General features: G+C 45.1%; 2 protein-coding genes across 2 annotated transcripts; both read right to left on the reverse strand.

Moving 5' to 3' along the window:
• LOC116399865 (thrombomodulin-like) lies at nucleotides 1–1,063 on the reverse strand (the record flags this gene model as incomplete). The annotated part of the gene is made up of 1 exon (XM_031877307.1): nucleotides 1–1,063. A coding segment is annotated over exon 1 (954 nt), but the record flags the coding sequence as incomplete, so codon positions are not given.
• Nucleotides 1,064–1,629: 566 nt separating this feature from the next.
• LOC116399876 (thrombomodulin-like) lies at nucleotides 1,630–4,693 on the reverse strand. Its single transcript, XM_031877328.1, has one exon. The coding sequence runs from the start codon at nucleotides 4,539–4,541 to the stop codon at nucleotides 3,090–3,092; it is 1,452 nt and encodes a 483-aa protein (XP_031733188.1). The 5' UTR covers nucleotides 4,542–4,693; the 3' UTR covers nucleotides 1,630–3,089.
• Between the last annotated feature and the right edge of the window lie 8,434 nt (nucleotides 4,694–13,127).

Genomic DNA, 13,127 nt, shown 5'->3' on the forward strand with positions numbered 1-13,127 from the left:
GACGTTGACGCACATGAAGTTCTCCCCGGGACACTGCCGGTCGTCCCGGCAGTCGTTAAAGTCCACGCACGACATGCCATCCTGCGCCAACTTAAAGCCGTGGTCGCACATGCACGCGTAGGAGTCTCCGTCTTTGTAGCAGGCTTGCGCGCAGTGCAGGGCCACACACGGGTGGTCCGCGCCCATCACCTCGCAGGTGACGTTGTTCGTGGGGTTGACGGTCTGGCCCGACGGGCAGAAGCAGACGGGCCTGTCTTTGGGGTTCACCGCGCACCTGTACTCACACCCGCCCTCGTGTATCTCGCAGCTCCAGGGTGCCTGCAGCCACTGCTCGGTGAAGCAGACGTATTTGGTCTCGGCCGGCATCCGGATGGCGGTGCTTCCGGGGGGCAAAGACAGCACATCCTCGCCCACAAACCCCATGGGGGTCCTGTAGGTGACGGACTCGCCCTGCGCGGCCGTAAGACCTTTGCACGGGTCACTGAAGCTGTACTCGCAGAGGAACCCGGCCAAGTGTTCCCCACACGGTTCCGGGATCCATTGAAACTCGTCCTCTTGGGAAACCGAGACGCAGCGCTGAGAGGAACAGCTGTCCTCCAAACCCGGCGCCCAGTTGAAGAAGTCGCTTTCGCTGTCCTCGGTCACCCACTGGAAGCCCCTCAGCTCAGCAGCAGAGTCCGGGCAGCCGGTCGCCAGATGTAAGCCAATCCAGTACCGCCCCGTCAAGTTCCCCAACAAGATGAAGAGAATATCGTGGAAGACAGACGACCGCACTGTCATCAAATGTCCTCCCCGGTCTCTGCATCGGTCCTGCGCGGCTGTGAAATCGCTGGCGTGATGGAACACAGTGAAGCACTGGGTCCCGATGCAGTACCCGTTACTCGGCTCTATCCCGCCGGCTCTTCCCATCAGGAAAGTCAACAAGAAAACAAATAGTCCCGTAACGTCCCTCATGTTTGAACCTCGTTGCTGTCCGTTTATGTTCTCGCGCGTCCCGGCAGTGTATAGGCTTGTTTGTTTGAGAAAACGTCAAGCTCGTATTTATAGCCCTCCGACTCCATGTTTAGTGCTCTGGCGGAGGAAGGAAGTGGCTCTTAATCAGCCCTCTCCGCTGCTCACTGCCCCCCCCCCCCCCCCCTGCTCACTGTCCCCCCCCCCCACTCCCCATCCCCCTTCCTTCAGAAACTTTCTCCTCTGCAAGGCAGACCACATCCCCAAATTACGCACGGCTTTTACGCACGTACGCAGCGCGCACGCAAGTGGAGGTGGGGGCATCTACCCAACGCCCCCAATGTGCAGTAGCCCCTCCCCAAACCACTCTTCACCAAGTGTGAACGAGTTGTTTTTTTAGTCTCGTGGTCAGACTTTACAGTTTAGCTTGAGGTTAAAACTTTGACAGTTTAGAACTTAGTTCCAACACATTTTGACTTGTTTGGGACATTAACGTGAACATGAACGTCATCATAGCTCATAACGAGGCAGAATAAGGAAGAGGTTGACACAATGAAAAATCTTGCAATGTGACCCGAGGTCAGCAGTGAAATGTAAAACTGAATAAAATAAGAGAGAAATAATAAAACAGATAAAATGCAAAGGAACGTCTATTATTTAAGGGATTTTCTCCCCCAGTATTTCTTCCTCTCACCTCACGTATTAATATAATTACGATTATTCTGTTATGAATATTGCTAAGTGACACCAAGTCCCCCTTGCTAAATGATTACAGTACTACAAATATTAATGAAAATGAACCTTTTGTGAATCACACACCAACATTTTGTGTTCAGAACTTTATTTATCATTCAATTGTGAAATATTCACCGACTGATAAAAGCTCCATGAGCCGTCAGTTATACAGTAAAGGCAACAACATTCAACCTCATGTGACTGTCAGTGGTAGCACAGCATTATCAGGGAGTATACGGTAACATGTCATTCAGTTACAGTTATAGTGTTCTCAGTGTTATACAGAAGGAATCGTGTGACCAAATCAGGACCTGGAGAGAGAACCCAGAGATGCCCCCAGAAATACAAGTCTATTTAAGTCAATACACATTTGGACAATCCACAATGTGGATTTGTCATTTCGGATGATCTCCGCCAGGGAAGCGCATGTGAAAAATGGTCCGTAACACCTGACTACACACTGCTGTGAGTTATCAGATACGGTTTCCATAGCAACCGATGCATCCCAAAACAAATAGTGGCCAAGGACATCAGACATCTCAAATGTAATAAATATAAAACATATTAAATGAGAAAACATCAGTCACACGCACTACACACTAGAAAAATAATGTGCATTTGACAAAAAAAAGCTCCTTTTATCTACACTAAAGGTTTACAGTGTCACTTTACAGACAAAGAGATACGCAAAAGTGTGCAAAACAATGATGTCGAGCAAAGGCACGTTTTGTTTTCCTTTTTTAAAGAACTTAACTACAGCTCAGTACAGTGTAATAAGACAACAACAAAGTGACATCAGACATAGAGCTGGTTCTGGTGAGAGAACCTTGTCTTTCAAATACATTGAAAATTATTAAAGGTTGACATTGCTGGATTTGTAGAGCTTTTAAGGAAACTGCTTTGTAATTTGAAAAAGCAACCATACTAACTTATTAGTACCATGTAACAGCCTCTCGTTTGTTTTTATAAGACAAATTAACAACAATTCCATACAAAAATCGACTAAACATTCAGAAATCAAGTCCAATATCTAGGACTTTATCAGATAAAATTACTCTGACTTAATAACTTATTAAACATACATTTTATTTTTTGGATATTTTTCATAATTATGTATATCTTTATGCTTTTTGTGAACTCTGGCACTGCATTTACATTAAAAGTTGAAGAAAGAATTTTCCCATTGTGAACCAATTTATTTTCATAGTGAATTAGACAATGGTTGGCGGGCCACCCGTCACCCTATCACGGGACAGATCACTGCTTCACAGAGTGTGGTTGAGGGCAGCTTCCTGTGAAAAAATGTGAAAAAGTTCAAAACTTCTCAAGACGTCTCTTGAGGAAATAAAAAAGAAAAAAGGTTGAAAAGCAGCATACTTCCTTATGGGTGAGATTAAAAGTATTTAAGAGTCACTTTTGAAGTGTTTGTCCATAGACAACCTCTTGTACGCCTCCGAGGTCACCTGCTGCAGATAGAAAATATCGATGTCTGGGCGTTTGATAGAGGAGAGCTCGAATCTGCCGCAACGCTTGACCGCGTTTCGGATGAGGAAGTACAGCAGGCCCGCGCACAGCACCATGAACATGCTGATGCCCAGGACGCTGCCGGTCTTGATGTAAGAGGGCACCGCGACCGGGTGTGTGCCGGCTGGGGTGGGGTACGGAGGAGTGGAGCCCGATCCATCGTCGTCCTCCTCGATGGGCACGCACGTGTTCCTGTCCTGGTGCAGCCTGAACCCCTCGTTGCACAAACATTGGTAACCCCCGAACAAATTCTCACACTTGTGGTCGCAATGCCCCATCTCGCATTCGTTGATGTCGGTGCAGAAGGGTGCGCTGCTTTTCCCGTCTTGGAAGTCTCGGATGTAACCGTCGGGGCAGTAGCACGAATCCTGGTCGTTCCTGTCGCACCTGGCCGGACAGTCCTTCTCGTTGCAGATCATATCGCACTTGGTGGGGTCGTGGGCCGCCACCCTGAACCCCTTTTTGCACATGCACTGGTAAACCCCATCGAACTTGTCACACATGTGCTCGCACCTCTCGCAGATCGTGACATTTACGCACCCCCCATCCTCCTCGATAAAGCCATCACTGCACGTGCACTTGAACCCTTCCCGGGTGTTCTCGCACTCCTCACCCTCGCCTGTGCACGGGTTGTTCTCGCAGGGACCCTTGGTACAAGAGATGTTGTTGTGATGGAGGACCTTCCCCGCGGGACAGATGCAGGTGTGTGTGGTGGCACCGCAGTTGTGCTCGCAGCCCCCCCACAGCACCTCACACCTCCAGGGAGCTTGCATCCAACCCTTGGAGAAACACAAGTGCTTCGATTCCGGATAATTACCGCCAACCTTAACCGTTACCGCGGTGGTTCCTGGTGGAAACGTTTCCGATTCGTCCGCCCTAAAGTGCATGGGCGTGGTGTATTTCACCTGCGTGTCTCCGTCTGTCTGTAAGACACTGCACGGCTCCTGGAACTTGTACTGGCACAGGAATCCGTTCCGGGTGCCGCGGCACGGCTCCCGCTGCAGCTCGTTTTTGCGTCCGGTCGTCACGGAGATGAACGGGCAGCTTTGTAGACCTGCTGCAGCTTCCTCTGCTGCCGTGTCTGTGCTGGGCAGCTCCACCCAGTAACTACCGCTGACAGTCAATATCTCCTCTACGTGTTCCAAGCCTAACGCGTACAACTGTCCGCCAGAGTCGCTGCAGCTTTTCCGTGCGCCTGTAAAGTCCTTGGGCTCCAGGAAAAATGCGAAACACTGATTCGCGGCGCAATATCCGCGTTGGGACAGGACCGTTTCCTCCAGCGCGCAGAGGACAACCACACAAATGAGCAGCGCGTTTGTTGAATGAATCATGGTGGCGATGTTAGAAAAGTGGTGGCCTGCGGTGGTGTAGAGCTCCGTGTTCGACGATCTGAAGCGGATTCAGCGACTGGAGGCTGAGCATAGCCCCCATTTATAAAAGCCTCACACTGTATTTGTTTATGTCGGACCAGGCGAGGAAGGAAGTTCAGTCTTGGCCAACAGTTAAAGCCCCGGTCTGATTGCTCAACCCTCCCTCCCCCGCTGTCCAAAAGCCTTATCTCAAAGAGACTGTCCCATCAAAACACACACACACACACACACACACACACACACACACACACACACACACACACACACACACACACATTCAACGACAGAGCGCACACACATGCACGCACGTGAACTTTTCAATAAGAGGGGGGGGGGGGCGGGCGACAATATCCCATAATCCTCTCCCATGAGTTTTCTAGATTTAGATGATATTCCAGTAAAGCCTCCAGGGAAGAGACACACATCTCTCCACTCACACATGTAGAATCTTTCCTATTGTTTTTTTTGTACCTCTTCCTTATTTAAGTTAATACTCTGTCAAAAATATGCCAAGCAAAGAACTAATCGTGATATGCTCCATAATGTCACAATTTGACATGACATATTTCATATTTAGAAACTCCGGCTGTAGATGAATCAGTGTTGAGAGGCAGAATCCAGTTTATCATCAGTATCACTTCATACCGTGACCTTTATTGGGCTAGTGGAAGGCTGGTTAAGTGGGCTTCAAGAGAAAAGGGAGACGATTAAAATAAGTTGATGGGAACAGGGAGTTTTTCTGTTGAGTGGTCAAATAATGTTGGTTATTAAAGTCAACATCTCATAGACATTTTGGGGGAAAAGATGATTTAAATGACATTCTGCACACAAAGTAACAAAAGAGTCGGCCGACTTTGAGGGAGTGTACGGCTCTACATATTTCAGATCGGTGCAGCTTTAGATCTTCTCTTCAGAGGGAAATGTTGCACTCTTTAATCCACTACTTGTATTTTCTACCTACTTTACAGATAAAGATTACACATACAATAACTGCTGATCGAATTACAAAATGAATTTATGTCTTAATTTAAACTGTACCAATAGCCTCTACAATATAAAGTCATTGATTTTGCAGCACCCATAACAGATAGAGACTCAATCTCAGAACCCATTGACTCTGGGGGCAAGGAGATATATTTCTGGAGATCCCCTGCTGTTGTTTAAAGTCAGATTAGCAACTAAGACTAGAGACTGCTGTGTCTGCTTAACGTGTAAATAAGTAACACATTGCTGGCACATTAGCCATATCAACTTTATAGGGTGATAATGTGTCAATGTTGTGTTTTGAGGTAGTACCGTTGCCCCAAAGTCTCCAAAAACATAACCAATTAACGCAACCTTAAAGAACATTTGCCTCACTTGCTGTAGGTAAAGGGGTACTCCAAAACTATGTCACTTCTCTTGATTACCATGTCACCAGTAACAGCACAATTTACAATGAACTTAATAATAGAAACATTAACTAAGAAAAGCACTCCTTCCCAAAGAGACACTGACGCACGGATTCAAATTTCCTGAAGGTACAATAATAACTGTTGAGGCAGAGACACAATTGTCTGACTTATGTTCAATCTTCATCAATCATCACCCTGAAACTATTCAACATCTTCCCTCAGATTGGCGGGGCTGGCGAAGGAGGAAGAGAGCTGCCTTCCACTTTCCCCAGGGGGGAAAGTGACTGGACAGGAAGAGGAAGTGGGAACAAGAGGGCTGGACATACTTCCCACAGCCCCTTGGTGCAGAAACAAAACGTGACTAAAGGTGCATTATGTAAACTGGAGTTTTGGTCGAGTAGATTTGAAGGAATGTGACAGACTGATTCCCTCCCAAATTGACACAGAGTGACTCAGTGGTTGTAATGGGAGATGAAATATATGTTTCAGTGCAGTAGAGTGTAGAACCATAAGAACATTGTTATGTAAATGATTGTCAGCTGTAACAAAATTTGTATTCGGAGATGTAAAAAACGGACTTATTACTGTGATTAAAGACATTTATGCCACAGTGAAGAACTACCCACAATTCAAAGAGGTAGGGAGGCTCAATGTTATTTCAGTGCCCTCGTTAAAGGGGTGTGGTGGTGTGGGATGAAATGGGGTGGAGGGGATGTGACAGAGGCGTACATGGATAGGAACCCTTTGCTCACGTTATAGAAACAAAATAATCAGTGTTTTTATTTGAGTCTTGAACGTTCAACTTTAAGATTCCAATCTTGGCTAGGACGCCTAGCAGCAGGCGCCACGGTTATGATCCAATACAGTGACACATGCTTCTGTTTAACCATAACACAAAGTCAGCTTGGCGACAAAAACCAGACCGGTCGGCCTCCGTAAATATTTTCTCTGATATCTAGCTTCAGTGCCCATGCTGAGTTTACCCGGGAGGGGGGGGGGGGGGGCGTTCAAGATGGGCCCTGAAGTCTGTTTATATTCTCCTCGCTCTTTCCAGTCATCACGTTCACAATGTTTTCACAGTGTTTTCACGGGGCGCAGTTACTTTGACGAGGTCTGGTGTCAGCGCCACTGACAACATCCTCACCACAGTCTTGGTTTGAAATCGATATTCGGAGCGCCAGAGAATACAAAACAGGGGAAGCTATCGCAGCTTTTTAAAATGTTATTCATTCATTCTCATTGAGGTTAAGAACAAGAAACATTCACAAGGACACAATCAGACAGTAACATGGAATTACAAATTGTTACAAGACTCGTAAAAAACACCAGAAAATAAAGCTCAGCCCGTTGTCATTCCCACTGACGCTTTATCAAGCCCCTCCCCATCTGATACCGACACACGAGGCACCCTTTCACGTCTGTATGAGACGCATCGGGCTTCCAAATAACTACAATGTAAACTCATCGACGTCATTATTAGAGGCTCAGAGAAAACGCTCAGGGAGCGTGATGACGTAGTAGAAAAAAATTAAAAAAACTAAAAAAAACACACAGGGCCGAAGGGTCTAACAAACACTTCATCCAGGAGACCGGAGTTATTTTGAAGTTACGTTAGTGATGTTTGGGACGTGTTTCCTGTACTTACGTTTCGTTGTTTACGTTTTACTTAGTTTACGTACTTATTGTAAGCCTATGATATTTTTCCGTAACCTACCTAAGTGGTTTTGTCGCCTAAACTTTTTTAGGTTTAGGTTTTTTTGTGTGACTTCACAACGTTAACCCCGTGTTTTCTGCGACTGTGTGCCGGGCCATCCAGTGCATAAGAAAGTGTTGCCAAGGGGTCTGACGATGTGACAAGGTGGAATGAAAGTGTGTTGTAAATCTTTAAAATCTCTAAGTCAATGCAACACCCTAGCTCGAGGGCCGTTTGCAGTTCATTCCATTTTAAAAGGTGCATAGTACCTGAAATCGGTGGTGCCAAAATAAGTGCGTACATGAGGGATATCTGAGGCAAGGTAGTTACTGCATCGTGTACTAGATTTAAAGTAACAGTGTGGAACATTTAGGGGGATATATTGGCAGAGATGTGTTTTCGTTAGTTTAGAATGAGCCGTTTATATCTACCTACGGAGCGGGCCCTCTTCACCGCCATGTTTCTACAGTGGCAAAGAACAGACAAACCAACCTGTTTCTCAACTGTGGTCGGAAAACACAGAGTGGGCACTGTTGTTTTGCTCTCCTGGACCGGAAAACAAAACACGGGAAACCTCTGTTGGTCTTGACGAGCAGCAACATTTATTTCTGCACAAACTGCGACTTCCACTGTACATTCACTTGAAATCCTCAAAGCTAAGCTAACTCTCTTCAGCCCCGCTGCCAACTCGTTCGCTAACGCAAATGCTACTCTTACAACAGGCTCTAGATTGGGGCCATTTACGTTTTCACGTTTTCAATTCTGACACTGTAGTTCTTCTACACCAGGGGTCGGCAACCTTTACTATCCAAAGAGCCATTTTACCCTATTTTTCACCTAATAAAATTTGTCTGGAGCCGCAAAAGCTATTTGATATCAGGTCCTTGGCCTGAAAAACGTTGAAGAGCGCTGTTCTAGACCATAAAGAGTTCCTTTCATCTGTGTGCTACAGAGAATGATGAGTCTGAAAGTTGTCATTTGTGCTTACTCGATACACTGGGTTATTAGCCGTGTTGCACCATCCACCTTTAGTATTGGCTGCTCCACAAAGGAGTTAACCGAACGTAAATTTTTATTGTCGTTAAAGTACAAGAGCTGTCACCAGGCGAGGAGGAAAAGGGAGGTGTTTTCCATGTCCTGGATGAGGATGAAGGGAAGGAGAGCTGAGGTTAATTTACCCGTGGCCTCTCTCTCTTTCTCTCACACACCTACATGCACATAATCCTATCTGCACATACAGACGCAGAGGCGCACGGGGGCTCCATGTTTGTGCATGTGGATGAACTCTCTCAAACACACATACACACTCTCACCCACGCACACACACGCACAGACACAACTGTGAGTGACACTTCAGTTTATCACTCGCCCTGTGCCACCCACACCCTGACGAATTGACTAAGCTCAGCCGCTATGTCATGGGTGGCAACCAGTGGACAGACAGAGCACATGCCCAACCATGACCTTTCCGATGGCGCACATCCCCTCCAGGGAGGGAGTGGTTGGTCATTATGTAAACACACACACACACACACACACACACACACACACACACACACATGGAAAGGATATGCGGACCCTTATCAGTAAAAGTACAACTTATAAGTTTCCTTGCAACTTTCCTTTATAGCCAGGGTTGGTGATCTTTTTCAGAAACATTTTTGATATTCTAGATATAACTCTCATTACATCCTGACAGCAATCAATGAATCAAATGCTCTGTGGCTGTCACAGGACTGTAATCAATCATCTCATTCAGCCCGAATGTCATGATTGGACGGGTTACCTGCTTGCCTGCGTGCACATATTCTGACCGTGCACTTATTGTCCGTCACCGGAGTCGTCCACAAGCTGCTAACTTAACTTTTGTGAGTACTAGCAATAGCCATGTTGGTTGTTTACGTTCATAATGATCATTTGATTTAGTTTTGCTGTTGTTAAATGCCGTCCACATTCACTTCAATTCATTAAGACTTTTCTCTGTTTTTTGATTTTGAAGTAATCTTCCAAAGAACAGGGGTGAGTTATTGATGTAAAGGTCAATTTGTAGGTGAAGAATTCTTTTAAGCCTTAAAATCACAAAATGTTCTCCATTTTAGGTAACTGAAACTTGATGTAATCTCAACAACACCCACAACGTGGTGTTCATAAAGTAATATGTTCACAGTCCTGTCAAAAATACCTATCTCAGCTAGTCATGGTTTTGAAACTCTGGCAGGGATGTGTTTTGCTTTCCCTCCTCGAGCCTGGCTGACCTGCGACGAACTTGCTGTGAGGATATTGTGTTTCACCATCTGAGACGCACAGATAAATATTGGAAGTGTAAATCATGTCCTGCGTTGGGGCGCAGAGGGGGGAAAGGTAGATCCACCGCCTCAATGGCAGGAAATGCCCCCTCGTGGACTCCTGGCTGATATCACAAGCCGTCAGGTTAAGCAAGCAACAGTATATTACAACTTCATCCTCTTTGTTTTCATTCCTGCTTGACATTGTGGCTCATGAACCACAATAAAACAAAATAGAAAGCAAGGGAAAACCTATTTCAAACTATGTATGTCAAGAAATCCTCAATAACATACTACTCATCCAAATGGTAAAACAAGGCACAGAAACTTATCAGGATATAATTCTTGGTTTATGTCTGACTGACACTGATAGAGTTTATTGGCTGTGGAACAGGAGCTCTACCAGAGGTTATGAAAGACATTTTCAGCTGAACACAGGAAATGATTGCATGAACATATCTGGCTTGGATTTTCTTGTATAAATCAAGTTGAAGGTTTTTTAACCCCCTTACAATTTGTAATAAGTTATTGTGTGTTAAAAGAGTGTGTGAGTAAACCTTTACGATTGTCTGTAAATGGTAAATGGACTGTACCTGAATGGCGCTTTTTTAGTCTTTCCGACCACTCTAAGCACTTTAACACTACATGTCATCATTCACCCATTCACACACTGATGGAAGGGGCTACCATGCCACCTGCCCATCAGGACTAACTAACATTCACACACCGTAGGCACAGCTACGGGAGCAAATTGGGGTTAAGTGTCTTACACATCGACATGGACTAGCGGAGCCAGGGATGGAACCGTCGATCCTCTGATTGAAGGACGACCCTGCTCTCCACTGACTGCAATATCTCCCTAACTTTAATCTCTATAAACAGATATTTGAGTATGGATGCAGAATCTGTAGACAAGGGGGCAAGATTTTGGTATCAGAAGCGTTCTGGTTTCCATTTGTTCTGTTTTTTGTAGTCAGAGTGGTATTGGACAATCACGTTAAAGCAGGCTTTTGTTGAATGGCTGTAAATAGTGAAAAGAGCAAAAGAGGCGGAGCGCATTGGAACCAATGCAATCTGGGAACCCATCGGCTATAGTCTGAAGACGATTTAGCTTTTTATTACCTAAAAAATGAACCGGTAACGACAATCCGGTCATAGACCTTGTCTCTCAACTCCAAGTCTTGCATTGTGGTATTATAGCAGTGCCAAATCGCATTGCAAGGTAGTGCCTTCTTTTGTTGTGGTGTATTGAGAGTTGTTGCCTCTACTATTCCGTCTTCAAGAGAGAGAACTGAGTTGGTGCAGGCCATGCTGTCTATGTTCTACTGCTCATGTATGAATAGTGACTGCTGTGGAGGACGTTCAACCAGGAGACCAATGTTTGTGTCCCAAAGTGTTGTTGCTTTTGTGATGTCTTTCCTAAACCTAAACGTTCATTTTGTTGCCTAAAACGTAACATTGTTTTCATGTAATTTTAACACATTGAGTGCCACTACCACGTAATGCGCTTGAGATAGTGGTCTTTCCATGTATTTCTGTGAGACCACGTTGGACAGGACAGTTAAGAGACACACGCAGTGTTGACGTAATGCACACCCCCGTGTCCTGAGAGCAGACTAACCATCTTTCAGGTGGAGAAGCAAAAGGACTATGTTTGTTCTTGGACTTCTAGTACCCGTAAAACACAGATTATGGTTAATTATTCCCCCAGTAAAGCACTTTGTGGACTCGTTAAGGCTGCATTTTCACTCATTGAGGTGGTTGCCACTGTGGTTCAGATATGTGTGAATCAATCAATCAATACTTAATTGGTGTTTATTTGCTCCATCGCTATATAATCATCTGCCTTATGTGTGGTTAAGAAGTAGCTAACTAGGCTGTTTATGTTTATGCAAATGTGAATTAAGTATATGGACACCAGTTTAAAAGTTGTTCCAATCAAGAAATTCTTAATATATTGTTTTATACTGTTCTGCTGAGCTATCATTTTTTCAGTGGGGAAATTGAATGCATGATTGACCTGCAATAAATACACGTGCCGATTCTGATCTGCATACATGATTATATTTGATCATATTATTATATATATATTTGAGAATGTTAGATTCTTAGTTCATCACACACACACAGCACAGAGATGCTCTGCTGTCCTCTGGTTCGTGTGTGTGGGGCCTGTCAGACCATAGGCTGTGTAAAACATCTAGTCTCCGTGTCACTCATAGGTTTCTGAACAGCCAAAATAAAGCTCAAAGTGGGTGGCTCCGCCCGTCGCCATCTCGGCAGTGACGACACAGCCTAATGCCTGGCTACTCTGCTGACCGTTCTTCCAGGATTTAGCCAAGTTTCACAGTCCTTATTATTTAGCACTGTAATGCTTTTCATTGCCTTTTAACCTCATTCTTTTGGTTCTCTGGCTTACAGACTTGTCTCCAACTGCAAACAGTTAGCTAACACATTCACTACAACAGCTTTAGAGTAAAATGTCAATGTTGTGTTTTTTTCAGCATGTTCTGCTGACCCCAACTGACCGAAACAAAACAAACGAAAAAAAATCCCATAATGCAGCTTTGAACCAGATGACTGAAGAGCATCTTGGGAAATGAAGGGAAATGTGCCAGTTACAAGAGTTACATACTCTTCCTTTAATACTGATGTAAGTTATTCTGGTTAGGGTTTTGGATGATCCAATTTTCCAATAAATTAGGCTAAGAAACAATACACCACCGAAACTTGGATGCCACAAAATTTTGTTTCTTTTTGCAGAAATTTCTGCAAAAAAAAACAAGACAGTAGCTGTGTGTTACTTGTATTGATTCCCAAAAATGCTGATCTTGACAGATTGATTGCTAGGAAAATCCAAACAAACTCAGCCTCCCTTGTGAGTCTTTACAAAGCCCATAAACACCAGCGTTTCCCCTCAGCTTTCCTCCTCGCTCTTCCCAGTCCCACCTGGAACGCTACTGACCGGTGACAGATGGATGCATGGACGGATGGACAGGAACATCGTCTGTTCTCTTTACTTCGTCAGTAAAAAAGACCGCCCCGCCCCCCCTCCCCCCGAGGAGGCAGTCATGGCAAGCTGACAGAAAAAATACCCAGGACCCTTGTAAAGTGGTTGTAAGTACCAGTCTCTCTCTCTCTCTCTCTCTCTCTCTCTCTCTCTCTCTCTCTCTCT

This window comes from Anarrhichthys ocellatus, unplaced genomic scaffold (assembly GCF_004355925.1).
Source record: "Anarrhichthys ocellatus isolate YVR2014 unplaced genomic scaffold, GSC_Weel_1.0 scaffold133, whole genome shotgun sequence".
In the NCBI taxonomy this organism is placed as follows: Eukaryota; Metazoa; Chordata; class Actinopteri; order Perciformes; family Anarhichadidae; genus Anarrhichthys; species Anarrhichthys ocellatus.

Coding starts and splice junctions, on each gene's coding strand:
- LOC116399876 (XM_031877328.1), bottom strand. CDS start 4,541: ATGATTCATTCAACAAACGCGCTGCTCATTTGTGTGGTTGTCCTCTGC.